Source organism: Clytia hemisphaerica, unplaced genomic scaffold (assembly GCF_902728285.1).
Source record: "Clytia hemisphaerica strain Z4C2 unplaced genomic scaffold, Clytia hemisphaerica genome assembly, whole genome shotgun sequence".
Classification (NCBI taxonomy): domain Eukaryota; kingdom Metazoa; phylum Cnidaria; class Hydrozoa; order Leptothecata; family Clytiidae; genus Clytia; species Clytia hemisphaerica.
The window spans coordinates 1481210-1500081 of NW_027104390.1; the positions used below are offsets into that span (position 1 = coordinate 1481210).

Below are 18872 nucleotides of genomic sequence, written 5' to 3' on the forward strand. Positions count from 1 at the left end.
GTGCTATCAAATTCATGAAAAATGAACAAATGGAGTGGCTCCGAGTTTGGGATCAATTTATGATTCGAACTAATTCTCTTTTTTCCGTCAAGGGGGAAAGCTCGTAAAATACTTTCTATGATTCAAGTCTGTCTGTAATCCGATTCCGTTTAAGTTCAAATTAGCGAGAAAGTGAACCTCTCTATTTCTACACCCCTGTCTCACAGCCCCGGTGGAGCTTTTTCCTCAGTGAGGATAAAGACTCCTATTGAAATCCTAATCAAAATTCTATTGTTCCAAGGTTAAAAACCCCAGTGGGATGGTTTTGGAGTGAAATTATTTAACATGGAACTTCGAGTGGGGATGGAATCAAAGTCGATTCCCCAGTGGGGCTGAAATTCAAGGATATTTTCCCACCGGGGACGAAATTTTTGTTTAATTTTCCAGTGGGGCTGGGGTCCCAGTGTGTCTGTGACACAGGGGTGTATTTCTTAAAAGTTTTGTAAGACAGTAAAATAAAAATTTTCCGATGTCAATTTTACCCAACCACGCCCCACGTGTATCCCTGGCTTTATCTATCTTACTGGTTAAGCGCTAAAGAATATTATCTGGCGCGAACAGCAAGCAGAAAAATCTGATAATATGCAAGGAACGAGGTTGAAGTTTACCAACAATTCAAAAAGCATCTTTTCAAGCTTTTAACAATTTAAGATAACCGCAATTATTATTACGAATTTTATATGTGAATTACTTCCTCAAACAGTTTTAATAAGCGCTCTTATATATCATTTCCTCCATAGCTTATCACAAAATTTTCATCATTACCAAAAACGGTAACGTAGCAAATCAACTAAACTCTTTCAAAAAATTTAAATCCACAGTTAATTGTGGTGGGAAACAAAATCCATGATAGCTCTGTACTGTAGCTCTGGTTTTACACGTTAAAACTTTTTAGACTTGGTTTGAATGTTTATAAGAAAAACATTTTGGAAACAGATTTTTGATACATAGAAGAAACAGATTTTGTCTGTTAAATGAGGTTTAAACCAGTTGTTTCAACGGATTAATCAAAACAATTTGTTTATTGATTATGAAGTCCTTAAAACAACACGAAGATATGATGTAATGTTACAAATATCACAATTGAGATCAAATCCCAATTTTCATTATGTCATCGATTTAGTGAGCCAGGAATGTCTTTGCTGTTCTGGTGTTAAACTTAGCGGTAGCTTAAAATGACTACAGAGTTGACTCTTGGATTGCAAAGTATGAAGCTAATTCATGCTTTTACTCGAAATTTTCATGTGCTTTTTACGTAACCTGGTTGAAATTTATTGACACTAATAATGTTGTAAACTGTAAGTTTTAAAACAATTACCATTGGAATAAAATCACTTGAAACTTTCCGAGTAATCACATGTTTTGACTGCACTGCTATAATCTTTCAACCCGTGTTTTAACCTGTGGTGACATACCATAAGAATTTTATCGCGTATGTCTCAATCACATTTATATCCAAAGTGTCGAAGATGGAGAGCACATATTCCTATGCTAAGCTCAAGTAGATTATATAATTTTCTATTTCCAGTCATTTCCAGTTACTATTTAACACTCTTCTGAGACTTATGAAAATCAGTGAAACGATTTTCCTTCAAAAGAAATCTTTTCCCTGACTCCCAAATGTGAAACATTAATATTGGTACGGCTTAAGATCATGGATGATTGCCATGGTTACTTTTGTTGCACGTTGAATGAAATTGGCATATGTCTTCACAGCATGATATGTACCAGACCCGATCAATCGAACTTGTCGAACAAACCGAACAATCGAACTAATCGAACTCCATCAAACGATTAAAGTTCGATTAAAAGGATTATAGAGAGTTTACTGAATGTGTACCTTTCTTACAAGGCGTGTGGCTCTGCTTTCTTACATAATTTGCCAATTTGAAAATTATTTTCTCTGGAAAGTACAGATATGATGAATTACTCCACACTATACCATAATAGCGAGTTTATGTATCAGAGGATATCAACACGTTTCTTTATAAGAATAAACTATATAAGAACATGAGCCTTCGACGGCCAAAATGTTAAGAGCAAGTTAAGAACATTTTAAGGCTTTATGCACTCAAAAACACTCGATTTCTTAGAAAAATGGGTAAAAATGGTCAAAAATTGGTTAAAATAAGAACATGCTAAGAACATTTTTAGGCTTGAAACCCAAAAAGTTAAGGACATCCGAAGGCTTCAAAAATTTTGGATGTTCTTTATTTAAAAAACGTGTAAGACACATTCAGAGATGAAAATCAGGTTACAGGTATACAAACTTCTATTTCAATATACTAAAAACTGATATATTTCCTTTCTGTATATAGCAGATATCGTCAAAAAATACACACCTTATATATTAGATAAAATCTCTACTAATAAAATCATAATGGCAAAATCATGGATATGTTCTTTGAGAACCTAACTTAAAAGACCTCATTCCAGTAGAACCGAAAAATTAAAAATATTTCACAAAAATGAAAAGAACAATGGAGAAATGTTTTAACACCCCTCTCTCGCAGCTCCGATGGAACTAGACGATCATATCGTCTACACGAGATCACTGAAAAAGGAAATAGTTTAGGAGGCGGTATAAATTTGAAAATGGGTGGTTAGACCGGGGCAGAGTAAGCAGTGGCAAAGGTGTTTACAGTTCCAAACTCTACCGCCACTATTTTTTCCGTATGCCGCCATGACGCCCTGACTTTGCACATATACGTTTACTGAACCTCAAAACGAACGATAGCATCGTCTAAGATGGAATTTTATCCCACAGTGGGGACAAAGATTTCTTATTCCGAAATCCCAATGCGGATATTTATTCTATTTTTCCAAGCTCAAAAAACCTAGTGGGGATGGTTTTAATTGAATTTTGAATGGAGATGATATCAAAGTCAGTTTCCCAGTGGGTTCTAAAATGGAGGGTATTTTTCCTACAAAGAGAAATTTAGGGCGACTTTTCCAGTGGGGCTGGAGTCTCAGTGAGTTCGCGACACAGTGGTGTCAAAAATGAAAAGAAACTGGAGAAAATGTTTTTATTTCCACGCAAAATCTATTATGATTTTTCGACATTTTCCATGTGTATTTCACTTCTTGTGTTTATATCAACTGTTCTTGATGATCCAGTGAAACAGAAACATCTTTTCAACGGCGTGTAATCAAATAAAAGTTCCTTGCTAATTTTATTCTTCTCTTTGCCTAAAACAACAAAAAAACATTTCTATAATTTTTTTTATCTGCCATTTTTAAAACTGGCAGTTATTAGCGTGACTTTAGCCTCTCTACAGTAGACTTTCGCTTATTCGAACCATGATGTTGATCTAAGCATAGTATAAGAAAGCCGCGGCTTTCTTATACTATGTTCGAACTTCAATTAATCAAACCTTTCTTTAATTTGAACTAATTTCAAGTCCCCTCTTGAAATACTTTTTATAATTCGAGCCTTGCTAGTAGTATTCCCCTTTCAAGTTCGAATTAGCGAAAATCAACTGTATTTATATATTTGGTATATTGTGTTATTCTGAAATTGACAGACAACTAGACATTTTCATAGTCACAAGGGGGGCGGCGTAAAGGGCTAACAAGTAAAGTAATTCAGGAGATTCCAGGCATGTTTTATATAAGGAACTGAACGTAGCGTAACGTTAGACGTGCGGCTCTACTGAACTCAATGTCCAGCAACTAAAGAGAAGTGTCAAAGAGAAGATATTCGAAGAAGGTTGTGTCCTCCTCTACTTTCAGCTTAGGAATTGAGACAGCTTAGGAATTGAGACAAGCCCCAGCTGGCACACAACGTTGTTTTAACGTTCATCTAACGTTATATGGACGTTGTGGACGTCAGAAAAACGTTGAAACAACGTTGTGTGCCAGCTGGGGCAGGTCACCCTTAACTTTTCATAAATCATGTCACTAGCAACGCTTACCTTGTTTCCAAAATATTGCTATGGTAATTGATTTTCAAAATAGTTTAAAAAAAGTTTACTCTTTTCATAAAAGTAACACTTAAAGACTCAAATCACCTTCGTAATGGTTTCAAAATGAACCAGTCGTTGCACTCAAAATGCTTTATGAGCAGTCCTATTACTCACTTGGTTATATGAACTTAAGGTTAAAAAACAAGCAACCTACCAGTTAGCAATGATACGATACATCCAACAATGATGGATGAAAATAATCCAATTGTTGCATACCATAAATACGATACACTGAATAATGATGCTATTGGGTCCCTAAAAACAAATTATTTGACCTTCTTTAAATTTCAAGTATATCAGATGGTAATAATACACCCAACATTTAAAATCTTTTACTACTTTTACTCCTATATTATCCCGGGGGGGGGGGGCACTCAAGGTAAATGACCTACCATACATTCGGCCCTTAAGGGTAGGTTTTTCATAGTTCAGCTAGTGCACTGTAAGGGTAGGAAATTACAAAACTGGACTGAACTGCACTGTAAGGGTAGGAAATTGTGATAAAAAGCCAATTTTTTGGTAAAATTGGCACAAAATTGGTCAATTTTGGAGGAAAAATTCCATATTTTCTTGGAAAATTGCAAAAATTTTCGCCCTTACTATTTTGGTCCTGTAAAGCAATAAGCCCATTAAAATCCAAAATAAGATACGCACTAGTTATTTGCACCTAGTTGACATATTGCAAAAATCGCCGTCCACTTTGCTCGACGACGGTAAAAACACCAAAATACCATCGTCTGTTTAGGTGGACATATATAGAGCTAATCAACTATCAAATTTGTTTTTGTGTCAACTTCATTTACCGTCGCCCTCGATATCCTTCGATACATCAACTCGCTATTGACTTTTTTGTGTTGTTGGTTTAGTGTAGACTACTTACTCGTGTGGCTTGAAAGGGTTCACAAAGACACCATCAGTAGTATTTGCAACAGTTGTATTGAATGATGAACAACCTCTTATAGACGTTTGAAGGACGTCCTTGTTGGGTGGGTAAACAATGGCTCCTACACATATGAAACCGGTGAAGATGAGGCCGAACAGGCAACCAGATACTGCACCCTGAATGAGAAATAATAGGTTTGTGTTAGAAGATAAGTACATCACGCTTTATAAAGGGTTTCGTAAGTCTCCTTTAGATTAGAGAGACTTATGTATGCAATTGCAGTTTTTTGGCATTGAGCTAATAGGATGATCCTTGGATAAAAATATTCTATATGGGTCAACCTTTTTTGGCTGAAACTTTTCGGTTCTGGCTGACGATAGGTATGATTTAAACCCCCAGTGGAGTCTCCGATCACGCCATAATGTCAAAAACAAACTCTGATCGCGCCATCACCCCAAAAATATTTTCTCATCACGCTGTCAAACCAAAAAAGAAATTTTTACGTATACACCCCTGTGTCACAGACCCGCTGAGACCCATTGGAAAATTCGGCAAAGATTTCGTCCCTGGTGGGGAAAATGCCCTGGAATTTTAGCCCAACTGGAAAATTTCATCCCCATTTAAGATTCAATGTTTAAAAATTGCACTCCAAAACCATCCACATTTTTAACCTTGGAACAATAGAATTTATATCCCTATTAGGAAATCAATAGGAATTTTTATCCCCACTGAGGAAAAAAAGTCTCACCGGTGAGACAGTGGTGTACGTATCATGCTTTTTGAATTCAAAGACAACGCCATCACACCAAAAAAGGCTGAACCACGCCACCACGCAAACCGCCGGGGGCCTCATAATTAGAGCAGATAAAGTCCGATGTACGTTAAACTATAAGCTATTTAGGATATTTTGAAAAATAACAAACTGTATCTGTCAGGACAAACCGTACCCGGTCCATCGAGCCTGTTTTGTAATTCTAATTTAAGCATCTCACCTTAGTATTAGCCCAAGGGAAAAATATTCCCATCACGAACATTCCGAAATAAGGTGCTGCAACAATACCCTGTATACTCACTGTCATCTAGAAAAATAACAAAGAAAGTTACTGCTAAACTCTTGAAACTAACATATTGAATGGGGGATTGACCCACAAATTTTTACGCTCAGGCTTTTAGTTGGGTTCGATTTTCATTTAGCTTGGCTGAATTTATGAGAGAGTTTTTTGCTTTCAGCTGCTTCTTCACTTTCTGGTATATTTGACGACCCTAACTTTGGCTAGAACAGTCAGGGAATTCCCTCTTGCGGTAGTTTTCATTCATATTTAGCCTGTAAATTCTTATAATGAGTACATAAATAATAGATATAAAAAGATAGATTGTCAAAAATATAAGTACCAGAAAAAGGCTTGTCTTTATTAAAAGAATCTAGTCTTTAAAAAATAATTCAAAATTGCTTATTCACTGCTTGAATCTTGATTTTGTTTTCATATTTCAGATTATACCGTAATTGACTATCTAGTAAAATCGGAGGAACTAATTACTGACTCGGGAAAAGAGATAAATTCTTAGCTTTTTGCTAAAAAACTATAGCGAAATTTATTTTGTAATAAATGAACGTTTATATACCTGAGTGACCATACTGCCAGCGTTTGCGACGATAAAACTACCTCCCAATACTACCAGTCCATAAAGACATGCTAAAAATATAAAATTTATAGAATTTGATACATAGTCCGCGTACATTTTTTGACAGACAGTAGCTTCATTTAATTATTTCACCCCTGCTTCACAGAACCAGTGAGACCACCCCACCCTCCCCGAATATGTCAGCTGAAAATTAAATTAAATCAAATTTTAATACTTCCTACAATTTAACCCTAACTTATATGGAGTCTGAAATCACCGGTTTTTATGCTCAGATATTGCTCCCACCTTTCGAGTATTATCATGTATTTTGCCGCAATAGTATTTCAATTCAGATACAGTAGTTCGCTTATCCGAGCTTCCATTAATCAAATCTTTGAACCAATTCCCAGTCCCCGTCAAGGAGAAACCCTCTATAAATATAATTTTTATAATTCTAATTCGAACAAATAATATTTCACGTGTTCGAGTTCGAATTAGTCAACTGGAATACTTACCTATGTACTTGGTGTATTTGACTGATTTATCTTGATATTCAGCCGGTAGCCGAAACTTGACAATATCTTCGAACGTGATTGCAGCTAAAGAGTTCAGGCCTGAAGATGCAGTGCTATTGAAACGAGGAAAAAAATAATATTTTTATTTCGTTTTTTATTAGGCTTCTGCTCATCCTCTAGCGAAAAGAGTTTTTTATAGAGTTTTTTAAATCACTATTGAGGTTTTTCCTAGTAATATCGTAGCCTGGGGAGTACTAGGTTTGCGAGGTAACGGTGTCCAAGCCAAAATTTGAAAATCGACCATTAGAGAAAAGAAAGGAAAAATTGGCGTTTTTGGGACCCTTAGAGATTTTTGTCCAAATTTTTTTAAATCACGACTATTTGAGAAAGGAAATTTTGAATTTCGTGGTTTTTGGACCCTTACAGAAACTCAATTTTCTTTATAATGGTTTTTGACCCCCTTGAGAGACTTTCGAGGGTGTGAAAAAACCCTTATGGCTCGCACATACCCGGCACCCATTTTACCTAAGTACCCCCCTCCTCGGGTATCGTAAAAAGAAAAGCACCAATAGAGAGACGGTTGAAATTTATTTATACCAAAACCATAAAGATTATAAATATTGATTGACTCCATGAAATGTAATATATAAATTTGTAAAATTTAGCTTGAGACGTTGAAGCTATGAAATTCCTCAAATTTTTTAGAAAGCTATCGTACCTTAGAGCTCCACTGAACAGACTTGCCATGAAAATTCCAGGAACTCCTTTCAAATGTGATAAATTACTGACAAGAAAATAGGCTAAGATCTTGAAAAAAAGAAAGATTAGGGAATGAGGCGAAAATTAAATATTAATAATATTTTACAACATAAAAAAGAATGGGATTTTCCAGAAAAAAACCATATACCCCCTGTTGAGGAGGTTCATCCCTCTGTGGCTGGAAATGTTGTTAACCCCCTCGAATTCCAGGCAATTTCAGGTTTAAACCCCTCTGAAATTCTGTAATTTAGTAGGATTTGAAAAGCTACCCCCATGGAATTCCCCAGTTGTTTTTAACATATTTTTGTATCTCCCTATGGAATTCCGCCGCATATCAAACCTTATCTCCTTGGAACGGAAACGGACCTCCTCAACAGGTATACGGTTTTTTTCTGGAAAAGCCCAATGAAATGGGTGAGCTCAAATGGATGGGAAGAAGCCAACTTAGCTTCCAGTTTAGAAACAAAACAAAAAAGACTGAGCAGAATCTTAACTTAAAGGTTTTATTATATATGTTCCCGTTTCATATCAGACACATATTTCATATCAGGACTGTGTCAATCCAATGTGAAAGAGCATGTTAATCAAAATTGATGAATAGGCAAACGATATCACTCTTATTTAAAAACAAAACCTTTAAAAAATATAGAAATGAAAATATGATACCTGGTCATTACTATTTATCTTCTTATCGTGTCTGGGATCACAATCATGATAAACAGCATACATAACAAGACCAGCCAAGATACACGTTGTACTCAAAATGGTGAATCCGAACAAAGCAGCAAACAGCGATCTGTGTGACCACAGGAAATAGAATTTAACTCTAAATACTTTTAGGGGATCTGATTTTTCATTAAAAGCAATTTTCGTGGGACTGATTTTCGTGGTCTCTGGTGTCTGACACCACCGTCAAATGCATATGCAACCCCCGGGGGGGCACTGGGTTTGCGGACTGACGGTATGTGCGGGCCAAAAATTGGCTTTTAAAATTGCACCCTTACAGTGCAGCAAAAGTCAGTGAAAATCATACCCTTAGAGTGCATTTTCCCCCAAATTTTCGATCCCTTTCGTGCAAAAAATGGTCAAAATTCTAGCATTTTTGGTCAAAATATCTAGATTTTTCAAGAATTTTCTGAAATTTCTACCCTTACAGTGCATCTCTAGTTTTTCCGACCCTTACAGTGCATTTTAAACATATTGGAAAAGGTACCCTTAGGACCCGCACATACCCGTCGGTCCTTTTGCCCAGCTGCCCCCCCCCCGGGATGCAACCTCATTAAAGAACTCGTAATCTCTGGGAAAATAAACTTTGGCAAAAAGAGGGAGTTAACTTCAAAAGTCCAAACCAAATTCTCGTGGAAATTTTTCACAATCCATAATATTGTAGGGAATTTTATTATGCCTTAGTCGGAATTTTGGAATGAAGTTGGGAATGAAAAAGTCTAATCATTCCAATCCAATGGGATGGGGGTCCCATTGAGTGAGGTTATAGTATGTAACACGGAGGGAATTTCCATGCGGAAGTCTAATAAAATTTCATTGGTGTAAATTTTTTTCCACTTACTTAGTGATAGTTTCGTTCGACTTGGCGGATAGATATCTTTGCACACAGATTTGTCCACAACAGAAGAAAGGCATCAATGTGAATGTGTACCCGAAGATAAATCCCCAAAATGTGTTACGAATTGACGGGTCTGCATCAAACCTAAAAGAAGAGAAAAGTAATTTTCAACAATCTCTGCCTTAGTGACCGGAACAGTGTAGAAAGGTTCAAGTGGCAATTGATTTGATTTCCTTAAAAAGCGATCAATAAGGAACAACCTTCAAACTCGAACCCAGTCCTTTGTTTGCTTTTCTATGGTTTTGAGAGCGCTCATGAAAGGATTCTATCACGTTTATCAGTGAAATCAAAAAATGGTGCAAGTGGCAATGGGTGCGAAATCAAGAAACCATTTTTCATAAAGGGGATGCGTGGATCAGAAAAAGCAAGACCAGAAAATACCATAACAATCGTCTCAAAATATTTTTAAAAGCGATTTTCTATTACAATAGTCTCAAAACAGAAATGAATTCAGAAAATTTAAAGCAGAATAAACAACAAAAAAATCTCAAAATTTGTGCTCGCGCGGTGCCGAAAAGGGAGAAGGTTGTTCTGTGTAAGCAAATGGTTGGCCGATATGTTGCATGATGTCCTTTTAATTACTTATATCCCGGTTTTGGCCTAAAAAAGAACTCTGCGAGCAGGCAGAGAACATCCAAATAACGTCCATCTCAGGGCCATTTATCACATTAAATGTACGCTAAAACAACGTTGTGTACCAACTGGAAAACGTCTTTCACCTGAAGATGTCAGTCCTTCCACCATCACTAGCAATCTTGATGACGTCACCAAATGATCCCACTTGAGTCGTTCCAATGATTAAGACAACAATCAAACCGATCAAGATGATACAAGTTTGAAAAACGTCGGTCCAAATCACGCCCTTCATACCGCCCTGAAAAATGAAACGGAAAATACGATGTGATATCTCATTTCTAGACTTCGTTCTGAATCACATGTCTCTACAAACTCTAAAAAGGATTTTGATATGCATTACCTTGATACGATTTTCGCATGCTTCACAGAAAAGGGAGAATAGATTGGGAAATTCTTAAAACAATTCAAAACTTTTTCGATTATTTTAGGTACCTCGGAAGTTTTATAGAGATTTCTTACAAATTTGAATATAAATCTTAGAAATGGGTCTTCATCTTTTTGACTTTTAAGAATAGGTTAGATAAGTTATCATGATGACTTACAATAGTGGTGTAGATATTACAAATGATGACTGTCACCACAAGTGATATTTCTAATCGTAAGCCAGCCACTAAAATGAAGTAAGATAACCCTGTTTCAGGATGGAGCAAAGACCTAGGGATTGAGTTTTTTCTTTCCTCAAAAATTAGATATGTTACGAGACAGGGATAATCATTATACCCTCGTGGGTACGTAGACCCGGTGGGACTCTCGCCAAAAATTCGTTCTTGCTGAAACTAAAGGTCGGTGTCCACTTTCGCGCGAAGCGCGCGAAACTTTCCACGTTATTTGTAACGTCATTGGTTGATTGAAAAAAGAAGCAATTCCATTGGTCAAAATTGACGTAACGGCTGAAAAAAGTTGAACTTCCTTCAACTTTTTTTCTGTTCGTGCGAAACTTTTTTATGACGTAATCTTTTCTTCAGGCAAAAACGGTTAAGAAAAAATCTTTCGCGCGCTTCGCACGAAAGTGGACACCGGCCTTAAAGGTTTCATTTTTACATAAGTGTGCCCGTTTCATAATCAAACACATGTCACATGTCTCTATTGTTATATTGTGCTGAATAAAGAAAAAAAATGTTTTTCTTTTCCTCTTTCTGACCAATCTTGCTTCACATCCGTGTCGATTCAATGTGAAAAAGCTTGTAAATTGAAATGGTGAGTAAGCAAACAATATTTGAAAACAAAACTCTTATTTGAAAACAAAACCTTTAACCTTAATATCTGATCCCAATTCAAAAATTACACTGAATAGCAAACTAGGAAAAACACATTTTGAGCTGCGAATGATAGTATTATACCCCATATCCATATTAATTTTTTTTTATCCTCATTGTAATAGGCATTTTAGTCCCTTCATTTTATCCCATTGCTAAAAATCTCTTACTAGGGTTGTATTCTCAGACATCGAAAAAAGTTTACCAGCTTCCAGTGCAAGACTCGGAGCATACATCACCACTGATAAGTACATAACCTGTTAGTATACAGAAAAGATATAGCTGCTACAATTCCCGAATTTATATGTGAGACACTTCCCATAGTCCCCCTTTCTCCCACTGTCAGCGTTGAGTTCTGAGCCATTTCCGGACTGATAGTGGGGTCCGGGGGACGAATTTTTATCTTTCAGAAATGTTTAGAATTCTTCTGTCTCAAGATATTTGTTGGGGGATTGTAGATATACAAAACCCTGAATCGGCTAGTTTTATGATGCTGTGAATCGTAGGCCTTACATTGATAGCGTTTTATTTAGTCTACACAATAGGCAGCTCCAGGTCTTTATGGTTTTAGACCTTACTAGTAAAAGTAGAAGTTTTACGCTCGAAACGAAGCGAATTCATGACGTAGCCTAGATTTCATATTCTTCTTTAAAAAACCTTTTCTATGATTTTTTTCGAATCTCTATTATTCGAATCTTTCTGTATTCGACCTAAAACATTGGTTCCCTCAGCTGGAAAATTGTTTAACTTACTCTCTGTAATTCGAATATTTTTCTAATTCGAATAAAATTTTTCCTCCCTTGAAAATCGAATTAGAGAGAATGAAGTGTATCTTTACTTACTGTCTGCAAGATGAAAAGAACACCTCCAAATATTCGAACTGGTCTTGAGAATCGCAATTCCAAGTACTATGGGAAAAAAAGAAATTATTTTAGATAGTTCTGGAAGTCAAGCGGTTTTCTGCGCATGACACGTATTTACTTTAAAGGCCATCATCATGGCTCGTAAGAATATCTACCAACGTTGATTTTCACAGCTTTGATCGCTTTTTCAATAAAGATTTGAGATGAATATTAAATGGGCTTTTCCAGAAAAAAACCATATACCCCCTGTTGAGGAGCTCCATTTCCGTTCCAAGGGGATAAGTTTTGATATGTAGCGGAATTCCATAGGGAGATACAAATTCCATGGGGGTAGCCTTTTAAATCCTACTAAAATTCAGAATTCCAGAGGGGTTTAAGCCTGAAATTGCCTGGAATTTCAGGGGGTTGCAGCATTTCCAGCCACAAAATGATGGCTCCTCAACAGGGGGTGTACGGTTTTTTTCTGGAAAAGCCCAATGAGTTATTGAGCGCGGTGATTGGCTAAAGCAGAAATATCGCACCAAAATCAGGCACTAATCATAAAACATAAGCCTTAGAACCGTCGCTTTCGTTTTCAGACAACAACATGAATGATGGTTTTGAATTTTTTAGGTTGAAAAACTATACGTTCACCATATTCCTTTCGTGTGTGTGGAATGGATGATCTGTTAACAACCATATTTATAGTGTCATATGAACACTGACAAACGCTTAACATTTGACGGCTAACAAAATACACGTTGTTTTATAAGAACCAGTAAATTTTGGCTCAGCCTCAGAAATTTTCAGGCTTAAATGTTCTTATGGTATGTTCATAAAATGGGTTTAAATTTTGTTAAAATTTGTGCTTTTTATAGTAATTTTTGAAATCTAAGGCTCAAATTGTTCTTAATCTGTTCTTATGTTTCAGCCAATTTTCGGTCTCGTGTTCTTATAAATTGTTTTTATAAAAAAGAGGCCCCAGCGGTTTTCCTGAAGGCGTGATTGGCGTTTTTCAAGGTCGTGATATCGTGATTTAAGATTTTGAAGTGCGTGATTGCGTGATCGGAGGAACCAATATGATAAAGGTGATCGTGATAGAAAGGAAATTTAACTCGTGTTAACGTAGTTTGGAAATTTCGTTTGCGTGATTGCGTAATTTGAAAGGTGACTTAGGCCCTCAAAAAAGCGTGTAATACTTACCTCATTAGCACTTGTAATTCCAATATTTCGATACAACGGTGCAAAGATGAAGATACATAATGGCATCACTACCCAGAATGATGCTATGGTCAAAAAGAACTGTCCACCATACGTGTAAATCTCACTGGGAATCCCAAGCAAGGAGATAGCAGACAGGAAGGATCCCACAATTGAGACAAAAAGAGGTAGCCAACCCATGTTGCGACCTGCCAATAGATAGTCAGTTGTATCCTCCTTGACTCGACTACCTTTCCAACCATGATAAAGACCTATGAGACTTGATCCAACCAGCATTAGAGCGAACACAACATAATCCCAAGCTGATAGCTCCGACATGGTGTATTCTTTTCACTTCTAAAGTGCTTGGAACACTTTCTGAAAAGAATGAATTGTGTAAAAAAAGGAAGGTTTTTGTTTACCACAAACAGCTTAAAAATGTTAATATTAATCCTAGGTTTAGTCTTTTGTTTAGTATAAATTGGAGAGCTGTATAAAACCGAGTAGTATAAGTAGCACACATTCTTTGGAAATTGTCAAAAACGATCAATCAAATACGTCGTTCTTAATTGTCGGTTAATTATTGTCGTTTTTCTCGTTCTCTGTGTTATTTTTCGAGGGGTATTTGGTCATTACCAGTTAGGGTCAGGGTTGGACTCAAGAGTCACAATTTAGGGCCAAGGGCTTTCTTAGGGGCACTCGTACCCAGTGACTCGACTTAAAACCTCATTTTTTCTTCGTTTATTCATGTTTTCTATGGTGGGCTGAAATTGGAGCTTAAACTCCCTCTTTATTTGCGTTAAAGCTCTCTTAAAAGTACACATTTACTCACTCTAAACACGATCACGTTATAAACACATGCACAACACTTGAAAATTGTTTCAAAAAGTCGAATTTCATCTCAGCAGGACCAAAAAGATGTCGAAAGTATGCGAGAAAGTTGCTATTTGTAACTCACCGCCTAATATAATATTTCTGCAGATGCTCCTAGTAAAGGTTTAAAAAAGACCTAAACAAGATAAAATTCAATCTTTTTTTGTTAGAACGACAGCAGATTTCAAGTTCAATAATGCACCTCAAGGCTTTCCGTTAACCTCAAAAATGAACGCGGTAGAATCTTTTTGTATGGGAGAATCGCAAAAAATGAAATAAAGATTCGGTGCGAGATTTTTTGTTCTTTTTCATTACTCAGTTACTATCGGTACTGTATCAGCGTCACCAGTCTAAATCGGAGACCTTTACAAAAACCGCAGGTGGTATATAGAAGCACAAATCCGTTAATAAATGCCAGCAGCCTAGCATCACCTACAATCTTTGAGTCAAGAAAGCACAGGGATGAAATATCCATTACAAATATTTTCCCATCACAACCCGACGTAATATTCTTCTTCCTTGCACTATTTATCAAAATTTCTGCCATTATATCAAAATCGAGATCTTTTCCAGCCCGGAAAACCAAGAAATTTGGTAACTTTATCTAGCACCTCATCGTCAAGAAATCAAATTTTAATGTATTTTGAACCTAGATACAAATTCCAAAATTTTAATAAAGCTTTTATGGTCAATATTGACACAACGTTGGACTATGTTTGTTTATATTGGCTTTTGATGTTTGCAAATAAGAGTACTTCATTTTTTTACAGCCTACCCTTCCGATATGAAGGTCTGCTGGCATTACTACAGAGATTCTTCGTTGATAAAAACTAAAGATATCAGTTGCACATAAGCAGGGGCCTAGCCTCAGCCAGACTCCGTTAAGTACGTTTATCAATCAGTCAATAATCCCATATTTAGTGCAAGAATAAATTAATTTTTTTAATCTATGAAAATTTTACACGCTCGACATCTGTATTCACATATTTGAAAATTAGATATTACCTATGAATAAGTTTTGTTCATAAATTGGTACGCTAACATTCTCCCGAATGTTAAACGCTGAAAAATCTTCCCACGCGACGTCCTAAAAAGTATTAGCTTGAGTATTAGTGTTTTGTTTTTGTAATACGGAGCAGATAATTTCCGGCCCGAAGTGGGGAAATAATTAAATATGTGGAACATAGTCAATAGGTCGTTGCGTTCTCCCAAACGGTTATTGCCAGCAGAATTCCTCCTGCTTAAAGGCATTATCCCATCCGAGCCACAATAGTAATAGTTTGGACCTAGATTTTTCTTATTCGGATTTCAAACTAGATTTAGACTTTATGCACATTACCAATCAAGCTATATAGTACATTAGTTCCTTATTTTTCCTTTCCGCCTATGAGTTTTGAAAAAAAATCGACCAAGCCTAAAGCTCACTACGATATTTATGCCATAAGGGTACTATTTACAATTTAGAAGTCCTAAAAAGCTATCCTGAGTATCAGAGGTATCAGAGTTCTCAAAGAAAATATCAACCTCTGACGACCAACTAAAGAAATTTTATCGTGCAAGTGTCAAACTAATTACTGTAGAAAAAATTAAAGATGAAGAGCAAATTAATGTCTAGCAGACTGTATCAGCATGATGTTTACCAATGACGAATCCTCCAGAAGCCTCCAAGTGTAATTGAAATGACTTTCTTTCGTGAGTTTCCACATGATGTTTTGGATTGTCGTCATGGTAACTTTTCCCTGTGTTGGTTGTGTGCTAAAAAATAATTGCCCTATTATAGTCTTCACAGGCTGGAATATGATTTCGGCATGTGACTTTCACGGTATTAAAAAGCCATTTAGGGTTTATTTGCCGTTGGGATATACTTTTTCAAAAGGTGTGGAATATCAAGGGTACTTGTTGGTGGTGGTTTGATAGGAGGTTTACGATTCAGACTAGGGGTGATTGTTCTGTTTGATTTTAACAACGGAGAATGGACCCACTTCAGACCTATGAGATAGCAGACAAGTTTTTTGTTTTTTTTTTGATTGAAAATTTTACTTAATCAGTAGGAGAATTTCGTCGGCCAAAATTGAAAATCACTCGTCGACAAAATTTTTGACCGTGTATAGACTTTTAGACTTACGTCTACAGACCATTAAAAAGAGGAACTATAGCAGTCAATCTATGTGTCTGATATCTCTCTATTTTAGGGTATGATATACCCTTTTTTTATTAAAATTTTCTGGTATGCAAATATTGTATCAAGAAATTGATCCGATCCAAAAAAAGTTCATAAGAAATTGAGACTGATTAATTTCAAAACAAAAGGTGTATATGGGTGACCTTTCTTTTTGAATATCAGTTTTTGAATACACAGTATCACAGTAGGAGAAGTCCTGGGGGGGGGCACCTAGGCAAAATTGATTAAAGGGGCCGTGCCGCTGGTCACTTTTTTAGGCTCTGAAAATATCTGACAGGTTTCCAATTTTTGTGAATTTTTGACATTTAGACAATTTTCAGGTTGGAAATTAGAATGTTTTGTTATTTTTTCGTCTACTATCGGTCATTTTGCCCAGATTTTTGACACTTTATTAGACATAAATAGGAAAAATCTTTTCGATTTTTCGTTCTGACAGGGTCTCAAATTTTTCAAAAATTCATATCCGGCAGGGCCCACTTTTCAGTTTCCAACGTAACGTCCCCGTCGGCCGTCAAGGTCAGTCACCCTGTGCATAAAAAGCTTCAGGGAAGGGGAGGAACAAAGCATTCCGGAAGGGATTGTATCCTTCCCCTCCCTAAAAACTTGTATAAGATTTTCTTTCCAGTGCTTAGAAATCGTTTTGATGGTAAGAAAAACAAAGAGCAATTTATCAATCCTGCTCATAGACCTTTTCATAAATTACGTCACGCGCATCACTTGCCTCGTTTTGAAATTATTATCATGGTGATTAACTCTCAGCGGATATTTTTAAAACTACTTTCTATTCATGGAAAAATCATTTAATGTCTCAAGGGACATAATCACCATGGTAATTGTTTGAATACGAGACAAGTGATGTTCGTGACGTAATTTATGAAAAGGTGTATTATAATTCAAATTATCCCAAATTTTGTGACGTCATTTTGACCTATATATTCAAAACTCGCTGCACTCTGAAAGCCTAAGACCAATAGACTGTTCCATAAAAAATCCATACAGGGGGTGGACGAGCCCTTTCAATTAAAAAAAAAGGAATTTTGGAAATGTAAAGATAGCCCCTATATTTTACTTGGTTCTGGTTGCAACATCAATCACAAACAATACTAGATATAGCCCCTGGAAAATTTATTTTTCAAACCTTAAAGTTAAGGTGGACGAAAACTAAATCAGTCTTTTACTCCCTGGAAAGATGAGAAAACACTCTTTTACATCCCCTGGAAATTCTCCTTGGATCAATCTCCGGAAATGTTTGTCCAACACCTTCATGGATATAAAATAGAATTGCCCAATGATTGATGGAGTAATACTCTATCTTTACGTATTATCACCTTTTTAGTTCGATATGCCTTATATTCATTTATAGATTTTTCCGCCCAAAATGTTCGAATCAACCTAGCCCCTGACCCGTAACATTAGCACAAGTTTAACTTTTTTTGGAAATTTAGCCTGGTGGCGACGCACTATAAGAATTTTATGGTACAAATGTCTCGATCACATATTACTTTTCAAAGAATCGAATGAAGAGCATGTTACATATGTCTAAGCTTTTCCAATTCTTCTGAGATTTATAAACTTATTTATAAAAATGAGTTAATTTCAAAAGAAATCTTTTCTCTGACCAACCAAGTGTGTATACACCTTTTTGACCGTAGCTGCCAAGCTGTGCGGGCATTTTTTGGTCCGTTTTACCACCATAGAACCATCCCAGTCTTTTTTTTGCACCTACCTACAATAGAAAAAAGTGTAAAAAAGGATTAAATAATAAAGTGACGACGGTCGAAAACGTGTATTTGATCTGTTACTTCTATAAAGGATTAAGTATGCTGTTAAAGCCTAATTCGAACCCAGTGCCTTTGTTCGCTTTTTTATGATACTGATAGCACTCAGTTATCAGTAAAGCCGAAAGAAAAGTGGTGTATATGGCTCTAGATACGTTAGATTGTGTTATGGGGTTCAAAATACCGGCTTTCTGCCAAGTCTTTGCTGACTCCCAGAATCCCGAAAATTGAAAAAAATTATAAACCCATCACACCGGTTTGTAGAGGTTAAAGTACCGGCATAATGACAAAAAATAAGGCTAAATACCGTCACCATTTAATTTTAAATTGCCGTTGTTTCGTCGAATTTCGTAATACCGTACTAAAATAGTGCCAATCCCGTCACACCGTAAAAGTACAAACCCCCTGTTAAGACTAGTCTCTGTAAACTAGGATATCGAATTCCGTGACCTCGTAGCTTCCCATCATATCTGTGATTCATCAACTTTAATTTCTCCTCAGTCCAGTGGTTAAATTTGGGTAGAACAAGAAACTCGAAGGATTTTAACTAGATAATTTAATCAATAAAAATAGAAATAGAGAAATTTTCTTCTCTCGAATCTACCCACGAATACGTTGGGTACTTTGAAGCCTAAATGACACAAAACGCATGTTACTGTAGTTAGTGTGGGCTGTCACAATAAAAACTTTTGTAACT

At 36.3% G+C, this 18872-nt stretch overlaps 2 protein-coding genes across 2 annotated transcripts; both read right to left on the reverse strand.

Moving 5' to 3' along the window:
• Window positions 1-2413: 2413 nt before the first annotated feature.
• Window positions 2414-6578, reverse strand: LOC136819772 (sodium-coupled monocarboxylate transporter 2-like). Its single transcript, XM_067076014.1, has 5 exons — window positions 6511-6578; window positions 5880-5966; window positions 4885-5063; window positions 4159-4259; window positions 2414-3228 (listed from the first exon to the last, which is right to left on the reverse strand). Exons 1-5 carry the CDS (start codon window positions 6520-6522, stop codon window positions 3086-3088), a joined length of 522 nt encoding a protein of 173 aa, XP_066932115.1. The 5' UTR covers window positions 6523-6578; the 3' UTR covers window positions 2414-3085.
• A 2769-nt stretch (window positions 6579-9347) lies between these two features.
• On the reverse strand, window positions 9348-13716 carry LOC136819812 (sodium-dependent multivitamin transporter-like). Its single transcript, XM_067076052.1, has 6 exons — window positions 13346-13716; window positions 12143-12208; window positions 11506-11557; window positions 10587-10654; window positions 10128-10282; window positions 9348-9492 (listed from the first exon to the last, which is right to left on the reverse strand). Exons 1-6 carry the CDS (start codon window positions 13679-13681, stop codon window positions 9348-9350), a joined length of 822 nt encoding a protein of 273 aa, XP_066932153.1. The 5' UTR covers window positions 13682-13716.
• Window positions 13717-18872: the final 5156 nt, after the last annotated feature.

Bases quoted from the DNA above. Each gene is read 5' to 3' on its own strand.
- LOC136819772 (XM_067076014.1), bottom strand. The intron at 5,064-5,879 runs GTGAGATGCTTA...TTTCTCATTCAG, and splicing joins TCCCTTGGGCTAATACTAAG to GGTGCAGTATCTGGTTGCCT. The intron at 3,229-4,158 runs GTAGGTTGCTTG...TTGTTGTTTTAG, and splicing joins TATCGTATCATTGCTAACTG to GCAAAGAGAAGAATAAAATT.
- LOC136819812 (XM_067076052.1), bottom strand. From the start codon at position 13,681: ATGTCGGAGCTATCAGCTTGGGATTATGTTGTGTTCGCTCTAATGCTG. The intron at 10,655-11,505 runs GTAAACTTTTTT...ACTTCATTTTAG, and splicing joins GAGTCTTGCACTGGAAGCTG to TGGCTGGCTTACGATTAGAA. The intron at 10,283-10,586 runs GTAAGTCATCAT...TTCATTTTTCAG, and splicing joins GTAATATCTACACCACTATT to GGCGGTATGAAGGGCGTGAT.